General features: G+C 35.8%; 2 protein-coding genes across 7 annotated transcripts; both read right to left on the bottom strand.

Annotated features, from left to right (window-relative positions):
• Positions 1–3,777: 3,777 nt before the first annotated feature.
• On the bottom strand, positions 3,778–8,292 carry LOC104900632 (protein NUCLEAR FUSION DEFECTIVE 6, mitochondrial). Of its 6 annotated transcripts, XR_007268931.2 has the most exons (5): positions 8,021–8,292; positions 7,608–7,729; positions 6,636–6,726; positions 4,216–4,274; positions 3,778–4,119 (listed from the first exon to the last, which is right to left on the bottom strand). XR_007268931.2 is itself a non-coding variant. In XM_010688107.4 (3 exons), the coding sequence occupies exons 1-3, from the start codon at positions 8,182–8,184 to the stop codon at positions 4,112–4,114; spliced, it is 294 nt and encodes a 97-aa protein (XP_010686409.1). In that variant the 5' UTR covers positions 8,185–8,292; the 3' UTR covers positions 3,778–4,111. The 6 variants fall into 6 exon arrangements, 3 of the variants coding, with proteins under 3 accessions (XP_010686409.1, XP_010686407.1, XP_010686408.1); XR_007268932.2 differs by lacking the exon at positions 4,216–4,274; XR_791090.4 differs by lacking the exon at positions 6,636–6,726.
• A 912-nt stretch (positions 8,293–9,204) lies between these two features.
• LOC104900631 (hypothetical protein) lies at positions 9,205–12,274 on the bottom strand. Its single transcript, XM_010688104.4, has 3 exons — positions 12,087–12,274; positions 11,597–11,749; positions 9,205–9,679 (listed from the first exon to the last, which is right to left on the bottom strand). The coding sequence occupies exons 1-3, from the start codon at positions 12,090–12,092 to the stop codon at positions 9,437–9,439; spliced, it is 402 nt and encodes a 133-aa protein (XP_010686406.1). The 5' UTR covers positions 12,093–12,274; the 3' UTR covers positions 9,205–9,436.
• Between the last annotated feature and the right edge of the window lie 417 nt (positions 12,275–12,691).

Raw genomic sequence — 12,691 nt, 5'->3', positions numbered from 1 at the left:
TCTTGCCTCGGGGCTTCAAGTGAACTTCCATAAGAGTTCACTAATTGGGATCAATACATCAAGCTTGTGGACCAAATCGGCAGCAACATCACTCCATTGCAAAGTCGGAAATATTCCTTTCACTTACCTAGGCCTGCCAATAGGTGGGATTGCATCAAGAAAGCAACTTTGGGAGCCAATAATTGAGAAAATAACAAAAAGGCTTGCATCATGGAAGGGTAGAATGCTCTCAATCGGAGGAAGAATCACTCTAATTAAATCATCTCTTTCGAGTCTACCCCTATACTTCATGTCACTTTACCCCATTCCAAAAGGGGTGGAGGGGCAAATAAACAAGATCATAAGAACTTTTTTGTGGGGAGGCAATGCGGAAAAAAAATCACTTTCTTTAGCATCATGGAAAAAAGTTCAATTACCAAATACTCTCGGTGGTCTCGGAATTGGAAACGTGAAGCACAAAAATTTAGCGCTTTTGTTCAAATGGATTTGGCGCTTCTTTGATGATCCCTCACAGCTATGGTGTCAAGTAATTCGGGCAAAACACAACTATTCACCATCCTTCAGCATTCATGATCTTTCAATTCCCTCAATTGGGGGCCCATGGAAGCAAATTTGCTCTTCCATTCTACAGCATCCTCACGCAAAAAATCTGGTTGTCAAAGGAGTTAGAAAAAATGTAAAGAGTGGCCTACAATGTCTTTTCTGGCATGATTCTTGGCTTGCACCAACAGCATTGAAAAACTCCTTCCCAAGGTTGTTTCGAATCTCTCTCATGCAAAATGAAGCAGTGGGTTCCTTTGGATTTTGGGAAGGTTTCAATTGGGTATGGACATTCTCATGGAAGAGGCTCTAAGGCCTCAGGATCTTGTGGAAAAGGCCCGCCTTGATAGTCTTCTCAAGGAGGCGTGCCTCGCTCTCGAGGGTGAGGACAAACTTGTGTGGTCCTTCCAATCCTCTGGTAATTTTACTACAAAATCTTTCACTTTTGAACTGGACAAGCTCAACCCAATCTCTCATCAAGATGCTGTAAAAGGAGTATGGTGTGGACTTGTGCCGCATAGAATTGAAGTGTTCGTGTGGTTGGCGCTGCTTGAGAAAATAAATACGAGGCAGAAGCTTGCGCGCATCGGAATCATTCCTCCAGGTAATGATATATGTGTTATGTGCTCTCAATCATCTGAAACATCTAACCACCTCCTTCTACATTGTCCAATGCGCAGCAACTATGGAATTGGTGGCTGGAATTGTGGGGCATTAAATGGGTCTTTCCTGATAATTTGCGGAATTCCTTTGAGCAATGGCACACAAGGAAAAAAAATCCTTTCTTCAAGAAAGTATGGCATTCTTGTTTCTTTATAATAGTGTGGACATTATGGAAAGAGCGTAACTCGCGAATTTTTGGGCAAAAGTCATGCACAATAAAATTTCTTCAAGATATGATCCTCTTGAGACTTGGGTGGTGGATCAAAGGGTGGTGTGACGACTTTCCGTACACTCCCAGTGAGATTCAAAGAAATCCACATTGCTTATTATGGAATGGCAGACCCTTATTCTTGAAGGGCACGCAATCAGTTCCAAGGGTGCGCGAATGGTGCCCCCCGGATTCAAGTAAGATCAAATGGAATGTAGACGCATCCGTTAACCCGAGCTCAGCTCTATCTGCCATTGGAGGTGTTTTGCGCGACACTAATGGGAAATTTATGTGTCTATTCTCATGCCCGATCCCATTTATGGAAATAAATTGTGCAGAAATTTTGGCTATCCATCATGCAATTAAAATCTCGCTAGCGTATGACAGCATCAAAAATCGCACTATTCTTCTAGAATCAGACTCATCCAATGCAGTATTATGGAGTAATAGCAATTGTGGAGGACCATGGAACATGAACCATCACTTAAACTTCATCCGAAATGCCTGCAAAAAAATGTTGAACATCAGCATAGTTCATGAAGGAAGAAGTGCGAACTATGTTGCAGATTCTCTAGCCAAGCAGGGCCTCACAAGGAAGGAAGAATTCATCGCTTGGCTGTAATGTGAAGAGAAGCAGTAGGTGAAACTAAATAGGGGGTAAAGAAGGTCAGGTATTGCTAGCGCTGGATGGGCTCCAATCCGGCAATTCAGTGGAGTGATATTAGTTTTAATATCTCATAATCAGTGAGCCTCTGCATCATTTTGGTGTTGATTTGCTTTTTTAGTTTCCCTTGTTATAGTTCTACAAGTTGGAATAATTCTCAATAGTGATCTCAGTAGGCTTATTCTTGGATAGTTCATCTCATGTAACAAGCTTCATTGTAAGGGAAAACATGGTGTAATCTTTTGAATGGGGACGGACTCCTCTCTATGGGGTGTGCTTATGCACTATGAAAATGCCGCCCACCTAGTGGGGGGATACCCCATTTTGAGTAGAGGCCATCACCATTGTATTTTGAATGAATGAAATAAAATTGCAAATTATCAAAAAAAAAAAAGATCCTACGTAGGATCGGGATAAGTGAGGTTTTTTCGGATCGTAAAATCGTAGGATCGTAAAATCCAGATCGAGATTTTAGCAACAATTGGCCACACCACCCTGCCGGAGGAGCTTGGTAAAGGAGGAAGTATTACCAACCAGCAAGCAATGTGAATTTTTTCTATGTTGCCAAACCCCGCCGAAAAAGGTAGACAATTACTCAACGAAAAAAAAAATCTCAAGCCCCCTTTTCTATTGCCCAAACCTAAGGCCAGGCTGAAATCACAAGTGCCTCATCATGGATGCCCGAAATTTCCGTCTAAACCAATGCAAGGCAAAAATCACAAACGCCTAAGGCCTGACCACAGGTTGGAGTGTTTGTGGTTTATGCATTGCCATCGATTTGGCCGGCGGTCTCAATGTCTAAGCTTATGGTGTAGCAGTAGTGGTGGTTCTAATAGAAGATGGCGAGGCCGGAGAAAATCATCAAATATGTTAGGCATTCCACTCGTGTTCTTGAGGATTACATTGTTTATCAAGGACCACGGGAGGATCCTCTTGAATGTTTTATATGCCATGGGGTTTAGATGTCCAGAAGAACTAATGCTCAAGAATGCATTCCTTATGTTATTATTACATAGATGTGGAGTGACTTTAGAGGATTGGTGGTGGTTTAGTTTTGGCGGGAAAGGGAAAAGAGTACAGGAATTGGGACGGAAGGAAAGGGAAAGGAAAGGAATATATGGTTTAGAAAAAAGTGTACCATGCTCTACATGCACTTGGGTGTATATACTTATTTGCAAAAATAAAGGGCGATGAATAGCAAAAATTAAGGATTAAATGTTATCCATCTTTAGAAGAACGAATTTCCAAGCCGTGCAAAAACTATCTTCCTTCTTTATAAACCAAACAAAGAAAAATGAAAAAATCAATATTCCACATAAAAATAAAAAAAATTATCACCGAACTAACTAAACACTCTTAATGATGGTAACTTTTCGGATATCAAACTTTGTTGTTTAACAATTGGGCTAGCCATCCAAACATCTGCTATCAAAACAAATGTATGAGCAACTGATTGTTTAGTATGATCCATGCTCTTTTTCTAAGAGAAAGGCTAAACAACAAACTGTTTATTACCAAAAAAGAGAAAAGAAGAACATTCGGAAATTATATCTATGTGGGCTCCGCTCCCTTTCCTCTCTTCTATTTGGTACTCCACAAAAGCTTTGTTAGTTTAGCAATGCTCATCTTTTAACTAGTGAAAAACAATAGACATCAGATAAACGAATACTTGACCAAAGTTGGCCTGCAATTTGCTCCTCGATTCAAGGACAACCAAAAAAGAATTTTATATATTGTCCTATGTTGTATTCATCAATGGAATGCAGAATGTCTATGCCTCAGGCCTCAGCTAAAACATACATTGACATATAATTGAATCAAAACGAACAAGCAAAACGTATTCTGCTAAATTTTCATTCAACCTGACATGAATACAAGTTCTTAGTGAACAGACAGAACAGATGGAGTTAACCCACTAAATAACTTGAACTTCGGCGACCTTCACCGAAGAGAAGTACCTCAAGTAGCTGGTATACAAAGTCCAATTCACAATCCAAAGAAATTATGGCCAATTCACCGCCATCCCAACACAAAAATCATCCATCTACAATGAAAGAAGAACATAAACTTACTTACATGGTCCAAAAAGTGAGGAGGCTACAATATAGAAGTTGTTATTTAACAATACTAATGCTAATACCAGCAATCAGATTGACAAGATAAACATCCAGTAACAAGCCAAGGGAGGTGATCAGGGCCCTAAACAGAGGAAAGCCCAAGTCAAATTTCAAAGGGAAAAAAGATGTTCTAACAATTTCAGACAAATAAAGGCAAAAAGAACGGCAATGATATTACCAGTAATTACACTAGAGGATCAGGTACTAACTCTCAGAATGAACTTAAGATTAACAAACATATCTCCATAACGAAAAAAGGGAAATGCCCCAGCAAAATCTATGTCACAGGTGTGCATGAAATATACAGATTCCATTCGAAACTACACCACTCTGAAGCTAGCTAAGCAAAATCATACCACTTCTGGATTCTGATACCCTGTTGATTTCGCCCCGAAATTTTCTATCTTATGACTATATCCAGAAGTTTTCTCAACTAGAGTTCATGTTATCCTCCAATATATATATTGCAGTTTATTTACACTGTTTAACTCTTTCAGATGCTTAGAGATAACATCAATGCAAGAGATATCCACAATCTGTCAGAAGGTGTCACTCTGCCTCATGTGTTTAAGCTCTGAAATCATCTCTGCTCTCTTTTCATCCTCCTGAAGTCTCATCTAAAAAGTGGACTCCTACATAAACTTCAATTTCTGGTATCAATTGCCAATTCATTTTTCCATTGCCCTTTATACTACAAGTACAACTACAGCAACAGAGCGTTAATCCCTAAAAGACGGAGTCCACTGCATGAGTCAAGATTCTACTGCAACACAATATTACCTCGAGGACAAAAAAGGTTCCCATTTTTTAAAATCACTCCCGGTGGTGACTCTAGACGAGTGAGACTAACAAGTAACGACTATCTAAGTTAATGCAGAGCCAAAAGATATTACTATTAGTAATACTTACACAACCTTCTCATAAACATTATCCACCCAAAAAAATATATCTAATTTGATCACAACCTCAAAAAAAGAAGTATCACTGGCTTCTTGGATCTCGAGCATAGCATTTCGGTGCATACATGGAGACCTACTTCCTAAATTCTTGCCAGTCATTCCAATTCCTTTTAGAATCACACGCTTTAATCACCTTGTCAACTAACAATACTTGGATAGAGGTGCTTTTGCTTTGGATATGCTCCACCAAACCAAAAGCAATACATACAAACTACAGATCAGTCCAGCTCAATAAAAATCTCAGCTTGTGAAAGACAATCCTCCCCAGAAACACTCAGGCAACGCTACAAATTCATCTTAACACCTCTTAATAAACTAATAATTACCATCAAGTTACAGAAAAGTGGAAAACTCACTATCTTGGTTTTCATCCCAATTACAAAAGGCCTAGATATTACCTCAAAGCAAAGTCAGTTAGATGACTCCACTCTCACCTCAATATACTCTATATCAGCTCAGTATGTCTATCAACTACATCATACAGGTGAATCAATAGAAGTCGTATATGTGTACTTTGAAGGAGAATGAGGAAACAAGTTGACATGCAAGCTCCTATTTAAATGTTAAATAAGCATTAATCTAAAAACACTATCCTGTCTGTTTGATATTCTCTTTGACTGAACTGTTTTTAACAAGAATTACCATACAACTGCTTGCTATATTCACTTCAATTCCCAGAGAGCTAGCAGAAACAAGATAGATTTGATCCGCCAGAATAATCATTATAGCAACAGTGAATATTAGTGATAAAATAGCAATAGGTAAAGGACATTGAATTGAACAATAGGGCAACAAAGAGGATCTAAAAAAGTATGAGATACATAAATTTCCAAAATTTAGGACTGCGTCAAGAACCATCTAATATGTAGTTTGTTATAAAAAAAGTCTCCGGCTTCTCTGAAAGTCTTTCCAACCCTTAGCATATCACCAATGCAAATAGCCCATGTATCTAATACTTTCCACGGCCATCTGATATTCATCATACGTCATCATTGCAATCTGAATGCATATGACGTATTAGTATGGCTTATATCATATTGCAATAAAAATTAGCAATCAAAAATGTTCCAAGTTTTCTGTGTTTGGGGGACAGAAGTGGGGGTATTGATATACTTGAAACTGCCTAAAGACGCAAGACTTGTATCCTTGGTTAAGTAATAAATGATTTATCTTCTTGTGCATGAACAAAAGACAATGTGCAAGGGTATCAATTGCAAAGCTTAAACTATCATTTATCCATTTATTTTCAATGAATAGTACACATAAATATGTAGCTAGCAGAACAAGTTCACTTCACGCAAGCAATATAAATGACCAATTTTGTAAATTCAAGGTCCAAATTTCCAAAAATGAACCTCCGCCTTTACATAACAGCATATGGAAACAAATAAATTGAAAATTGCCGCCAAAATCTGAGATTGAATTGTATGCTTGAATCGCTCATCTTTTCAATCTATAACAAATATCATCACTCCACTACTTACTACTTAAAAAGCACCAAACTTAAAAAGTTCAACCCAAAATCCAACTCTTTATGTCTCTGATAGCTGGCTCTTCATCTAGTCTGGTCTTTCCCTACAAGAGGAAAAAGGGTATGGTTCTTTTAGATAAAGATACTAAAGAGAAGGTGACCTACATAAGTAAAAGCTATTAAAAAGACTAAAGTATGATCACGTATATTAATTCAAACAAGACCTAGTTGATTTATGTGGAGTGTCAAAGCTGTTTACAATAGAATAACTCCTAAGTCCTATCATTATAACTTATAAGTGAAAACTCTGATAACTTTGAAAACTAAATGTTCAATCATGCAAGGGAATTTTGAGCTCAAGTATCACATAGAAAAGCCTGAATTTCTCTAACAGACTAAATGACTAATTCAAGAGCATAACCAAACCTAACACACAATGCAATAGACATACAGAAAAAGAAAGCTGAACAAACACAAAAATTTCAATCACCATCCCAAACAACTTGAGGTACGAACAGTCGAACACTCCATGATTGACAAGAAGCCAGAAGTCCAACGTTAAATCATCACCTCACCGGCCAATGATCTAGCATAATCTAACTAATATATAAGCATCATATCCCCATACTCAATACTACATGCCAAAGAAGTCAGACCAAAAATCGTCTCCAACATAAGCCTATTCATACTACCAGCCTTCTATTGAGATCAAATGCTGCAATTCATCCCACATTCTCATCTCAAACTATTTCGGGAACCTCTTCACACAGTCCCGAAATCACTAAAGAGTTATACTACTATTATTTATCCATAATACTTAATCCCTTCTTGCTCAACTTAATTTATCAATTTCACTAGTCAGCATTCCCAAATTCTCATACAAGTACTAACTCCCCAACAATTCTCTATCATTTATATAAATTTACAAATCAACAGATTGAAATGAAAATTCCAAAAAAAAAGCTCAAATTCAAAGAAGGTTCACCTTCAGGAGTCCAACCGAAGCGGCGAGGCGCCCCGGAAAGCATAGAAGTAAGCAATGCAGAGGCAGTAGCCGTATGATACGGCATCAAAGATTCAACACAGCAGCTCAACTCAACAGGTGACCTTATCACCCACAAAATCACAAAACACACACAAAAAAAGGAAAATCAATCAAATTAATACCATTACATTTCCTGCAAAAACATCTAAATTATAACATTACATGAATGTTACACAGCATCTCAACTCAACAGGTGACCTTTATCACCCACAAAATTACCCCACACATAAAAATGAAGGAATATCAATCAGGTTAATACTATTACATTTCTTCCAGCAAATTAATCTAACTTATAACATTACATGAATGTTTATTTAGAGAAAGATATGATTTTTATTTTGTGGGTTGTTTACCTGAAAATGCGAGGAGCAGAAAGAGGGTTTTGTTTAGGAAGGTGAAAAGTGGAGTTAAAAGATGGGTTTGATTTGGTTTTAGGTGCGGCGGAGAAACGTGGTGCGGCGGATCGAGCGGTGGCGGAGGAGCGGAGGATAGACCTTGCCGCTGCAAAGGTAGCCATGGCTGATGGAGAGAAAGTTGAGGGTTCTACTGAGGTTTTTGGTTACTTTTTCAACAGTTATTGGTGTTTTTTGTGGGCTTTGTGGTGAAGAATGAGGCAAGTTTTGTAGACTTGTAGTAGTATCTTATTTGTAATTCTTCCCAAATTCTAACCCAACATTGTATATGGGATTACGATGATGGGCCTGTTCGGTAAAATTAGCTTATAGTAAAAAAAAAAGGTTTGTAATGTCTTTTTTTAGTGTTTGACTTGAGTGAAAATTGTCATGTAGGGTATATTTATTAGCTTTTGTGTGATGTACAAAGGATTGGATATGAATTACATGTTTTGAATTGATTATTCAAATTTTCTGGCGTTGGAGTTTGTTGAGGAATTTGAGAGTTGCCTAAGTTATTAATAAGTTGTGACAGAGTATTTGATCAGACGCTTTGATCAAAGGTTTTTTTTGTATAATGGAGTTCCAGAAGTTGTCGTCGTTTAAATCTCTATTACCATTACATACATTATTTTTTGCTTATAATTCAGCAATCAGTAGTATTGGAACAAGAAGTGCCAACAAGCAATTGAAACCCTATTGCCTGGGGACTAGAGTGCATTGTGGGTTATTGATCTTAGCAAGACCTTCTACAAGTAATTTTAGTATTGAATTACCCAAAAATAGTACTTAACAAGAGTAAGTGAAAGGGAACAACGAGGAATAAACGAACTACTTCTATTCAACTAACTTTAAAGACATGCACAAACGAAGATAAGTACAGGCTGAACAATTGCAAGGAGTCATGTTAGAAGACAAGATTACCTCCATCAAAAGTTTGAAAATTGGAGAAAAGTTAACCGAAAGATTATTCCAAATACATAAGAATTATGCTAAGAACTACCTTAAACTAGGTTGATCAGCCTAGAAGTTGGCGCTAAGAACTTATAAGAAGACTAACTGACTCAGGCTTCGTTTGGTTGGGTGTAAAATATTTTCAGTGTAAAATTATTTTCATGAAAAACACTTTAAAATGATAAACACAATTCCAAAATTAGTTTTCCGTTATTTGATTCCAGGTAAGAAAGACAATTTACAATGGTAAACACAATACTATTATACAATGTGCTTAAAATCAAGCATGTAAACTAGTGTACACTTAAAATCGAGCATGTAAACAATAGTTGTATGATGTATCTTGTATGTATCAATTCTGTACTATGGGAACGAACGAAAATGTATATGAGTATGATCCTAGCAACCAACAAAAATATTTGTTCATCTCTTTGAACCTTCTTTATTTTTGCTCATCTTAGTACATAGAGGAATGCAAATTCCATCGCACATTTTCATATCTAATTCATCTGGATGTTGTGAAGTACTTGAAGTAGACGATGTAGGTGGTGTTTCGGCGTGATCGACTGTATTTCTGGAGTAGAACTCTGATCTTCTATGGCGTGGTCTAATTCCAATTAGACGGGCTAAAGACTTGCTGTTGTCTTGGAAGAATGATGCACTTGACTGCTTTGCATTATTGGTTTACATATCAATCAACATATGATCCATAATTGAACAACAAAGGCAAATGATAGATATTTCTTCACGGGACCAAATATAACGAGTTTATTCATCATACACTCGAGTATAATTGTGTATCATATACATGGTACACTTAAGACTAATTTATGCTTATTTGCTCATTTAGAACTCTCTTTTTCATTTTATTTTGCTTATTTGAATGATCTTAAATGAGCAATGAGCGTTAAAAAATAGTCTTGAGTGTACCATATTCACGATACACTCGGGTGTGTGATAAAATTTGTACAGATATAACATAGTTGTTCAAATTTTTTTGGCATTATAATCCCTACTTAATTGAGTGAAATTACTTCTATGATAAGAGTCTTCTTTTGATGTCAAAAGATAAAGGATCTTGGTTTTTTTTGGTAAAGAAAAAAAGGGTTAGAAGTTTCACTTTGTAAGTCATGGTCCATTGGAACGTTTTGGTGTTATTCTAACGAGTGTAATTATTTTACCAAATAAGTTTAGGATCAACTTTTGGCCTATATTGAGGTATCATCGTATTCGTATCTTCACTTTATGTGGACTATGGAGTCAATAATTTTATATCCTCATTTACCAAACTAGAGTGAAATGAAGTTTTCCTATAAATAGGTTTTTTTTGGCAATCAATTGTTGGTGAGGTTCAATAATGTGTTTGATTAGCGTAAATATGATCAAACTTAGTTGATAAAGTTTTATGAAAATAATACCTAAAATTTAGTTCAATTCCATTTACGTCATTACGTTTAGTCGCTCTTTAGTACCCAAAAAAATATTTGATTAGTTGGTATTCGATAGTATTCTTGTCTTTGCTATTTGGGAAATGTAACTAGATAACCTAAAACTTAAAAGTTTCAAAATTCCCCTAAAAAAAGTATGTTTCCAAAATAACATTCAATCTTTTTATCATAAAGAAGTAAATTATAGACATGGAAAAATGTCAAAAATCTAATTCTTCTCAAACTAGCCTTGTACTTTCTCATTTTCACAATAGATGTAATGTAACAAACTTGTTTTACTCAAACTTTACAATTGTTGATCATAATTCATAAAGCAGTAAATCAGAGACATTGAAAAATCAAATATCACAATTATTGTGAAACAAATAAAGTATTCACAAAACTATATATATAGTTTCGATGTGATGTGTCATAAATGTTGTCAATCAAGTACCAATGATGTTTCTAAATATATTCACTTGACATGTAATCACTATAAATTTGTGACAAAGTAAGATTAGTTTAGAAGAAACCTTAAAGGATTTCCAATAATTTCGATTTATTTTTGAAAAATATAACTTAAGTTCATAATTTTTTTTAGATTCCCCTTTGGTCCACCCTCTTCCTAAACCAAAAATAATAAGCCAAATTCTATAGGATTTTTTAACTACAATAATACAAATTTTTGCCTGTTTTCTCCCAATAATACAAACTTTTTATTATTTTATAATAATACAAACTTTACATCGAAATTCCTCCACGAGGTCAAGTTGACTTGTGACCAGTAAAACAGGTCAAAAAATTACAAAATGATCTTTCTTCTTTCCCCCTCCTCCCCCAATCCCCGACCCATCCAAACCACCTCAACTTGCTACCTCTTACAACAAGTTAACAATTAACATTGCCCTACTGGAGAAATTTTGATCCAAAATTTGCATTATTAAAAAATAATCAAAAATTTGAACTATTACGAGAGAACGGACAAAAGTTTGTATTATTCTTGTTAAAAATGTTATTTGTATGTAGAGAGAGCCACAAGAACAACTAATGTAGACGGGATTTAATCCTGATCTCTTAAGCGCCACCCCCAAAGACTTTAACGAACTAAACTAGTTGACATCGACAAATTCTATAACGTCGAAAGATGGAAAAATACCTCAGTATCAAGGTTGGAGGAAGTGAAGGAAGAGAAACTGCTGGAGGTCAAATACATGGATGATCTTCTATCTGCTGCCATTCTCTCCACCATTCTAAGCCTCATGTACATGTTCCCTAATCCTAATGGCCACCCTATTCCCCTTTCCCTATTCTGCATTCCATCAAAAATCTTTATTACAATTTACAAATTACATCCCATCAAAATCATGATTAAAACAAACCAAAATGTACATAATCAAATTATTATTGTGGACATAGACCTAATCATATTATATATACTTCAGTATTGTGGGGAATATTAGCTATGAAAAAAATTCTAATGCATATATTAGATCTTAAAGTAATAAGTTTTAAATTTCTTCTAGTAAAGTACATTCTTAATAAGCATGTATAAATAAATTAGAACTTGGGAAAAAGAATAACAGAATAATAGAAGTGATTAATCAAAAAAGGAAGAAAATTGGAGAGATTAAAGAAATAAGAATTACCTCCATAGCTTTTTAGCTAGAAAGAGAGACATAAAAACAAGGGAAGTTATATATTTATATGAGCACTTTGGTAGTTTGTCATTTAAAAAGCTTTATTTTTGTTCTTTGAGAAGGGGAATTAATTTTGGCATAGGCAGGTGGAATTTCCAAGGATCCTTCTGAGTTCTGAGTGAGTTAGCATCTGTTTTAATTAAACAAGAGGATTTGTCCCCACATGAAGCAAACAAAGTAGTTCACCCTTACTAATCAACTACTTAACTAATGACAGGTTAGTTCAACGGTTTAATGTTGTAGTGACTGACTAACCTTTCAAGTTTCAAACCTCACTTTCATGATTTTGGTTTAGTTGCTTAATTGATGTCCATTAGTGTCCCGTGTAATAGTGGAACTCTAAGGATAAATATTGAATGTTCGGATAATTGTAGGTCCATTATTGTCTATATATGCTAAGTTTTTTAGTGACAATTTCATCTCATTGCGCTCTAAAAAGCAATCAAGAGTTTCTATTCTATATGTGCAGTTGCTCACACTTCTTCATCGATCTCTTTTTGTAGAGTTGGAACTTAATTGTCGTTCCATAACTTGTTTGTCATATGTGTGATGAT

Source organism: Beta vulgaris, chromosome 8 (genome assembly GCF_026745355.1).
Source record: "Beta vulgaris subsp. vulgaris cultivar EL10 chromosome 8, EL10.2, whole genome shotgun sequence".
NCBI lineage: Eukaryota > Viridiplantae > Streptophyta > Magnoliopsida > Caryophyllales > Amaranthaceae > Beta > Beta vulgaris.
Note: the sequence above shows the minus strand (reverse complement) of the source record. Positions and strands in the feature narration are given on the sequence as shown.

What these genes read in the sequence shown, in the direction of transcription:
- LOC104900632 (XM_010688105.4), bottom strand. Translation starts at nt 8,184, where the DNA reads ATGGCTACCTTTGCAGCGGCAAGGTCTATCCTCCGCTCCTCCGCCACC. An exon ending in TCTGCTCCTCGCATTTTCAG is followed by an intron (nt 7,730 to 8,020) that starts GTAAACAACCCA and finishes GTGGGTGATAAG; the next exon opens with GTCACCTGTTGAGTTGAGCT. An exon ending in CTTCGGTTGGACTCCTGAAG is followed by an intron (nt 6,151 to 7,607) that starts GTGAACCTTCTT and finishes ATATGCATTCAG; the next exon opens with ATTGCAATGATGACGTATGA.
- LOC104900631 (XM_010688104.4), bottom strand. An exon ending in CCTCCAACCTTGATACTGAG is followed by an intron (nt 9,680 to 11,596) that starts GTATTTTTCCAT and finishes AATGCAAAGCAG; the next exon opens with TCAAGTGCATCATTCTTCCA.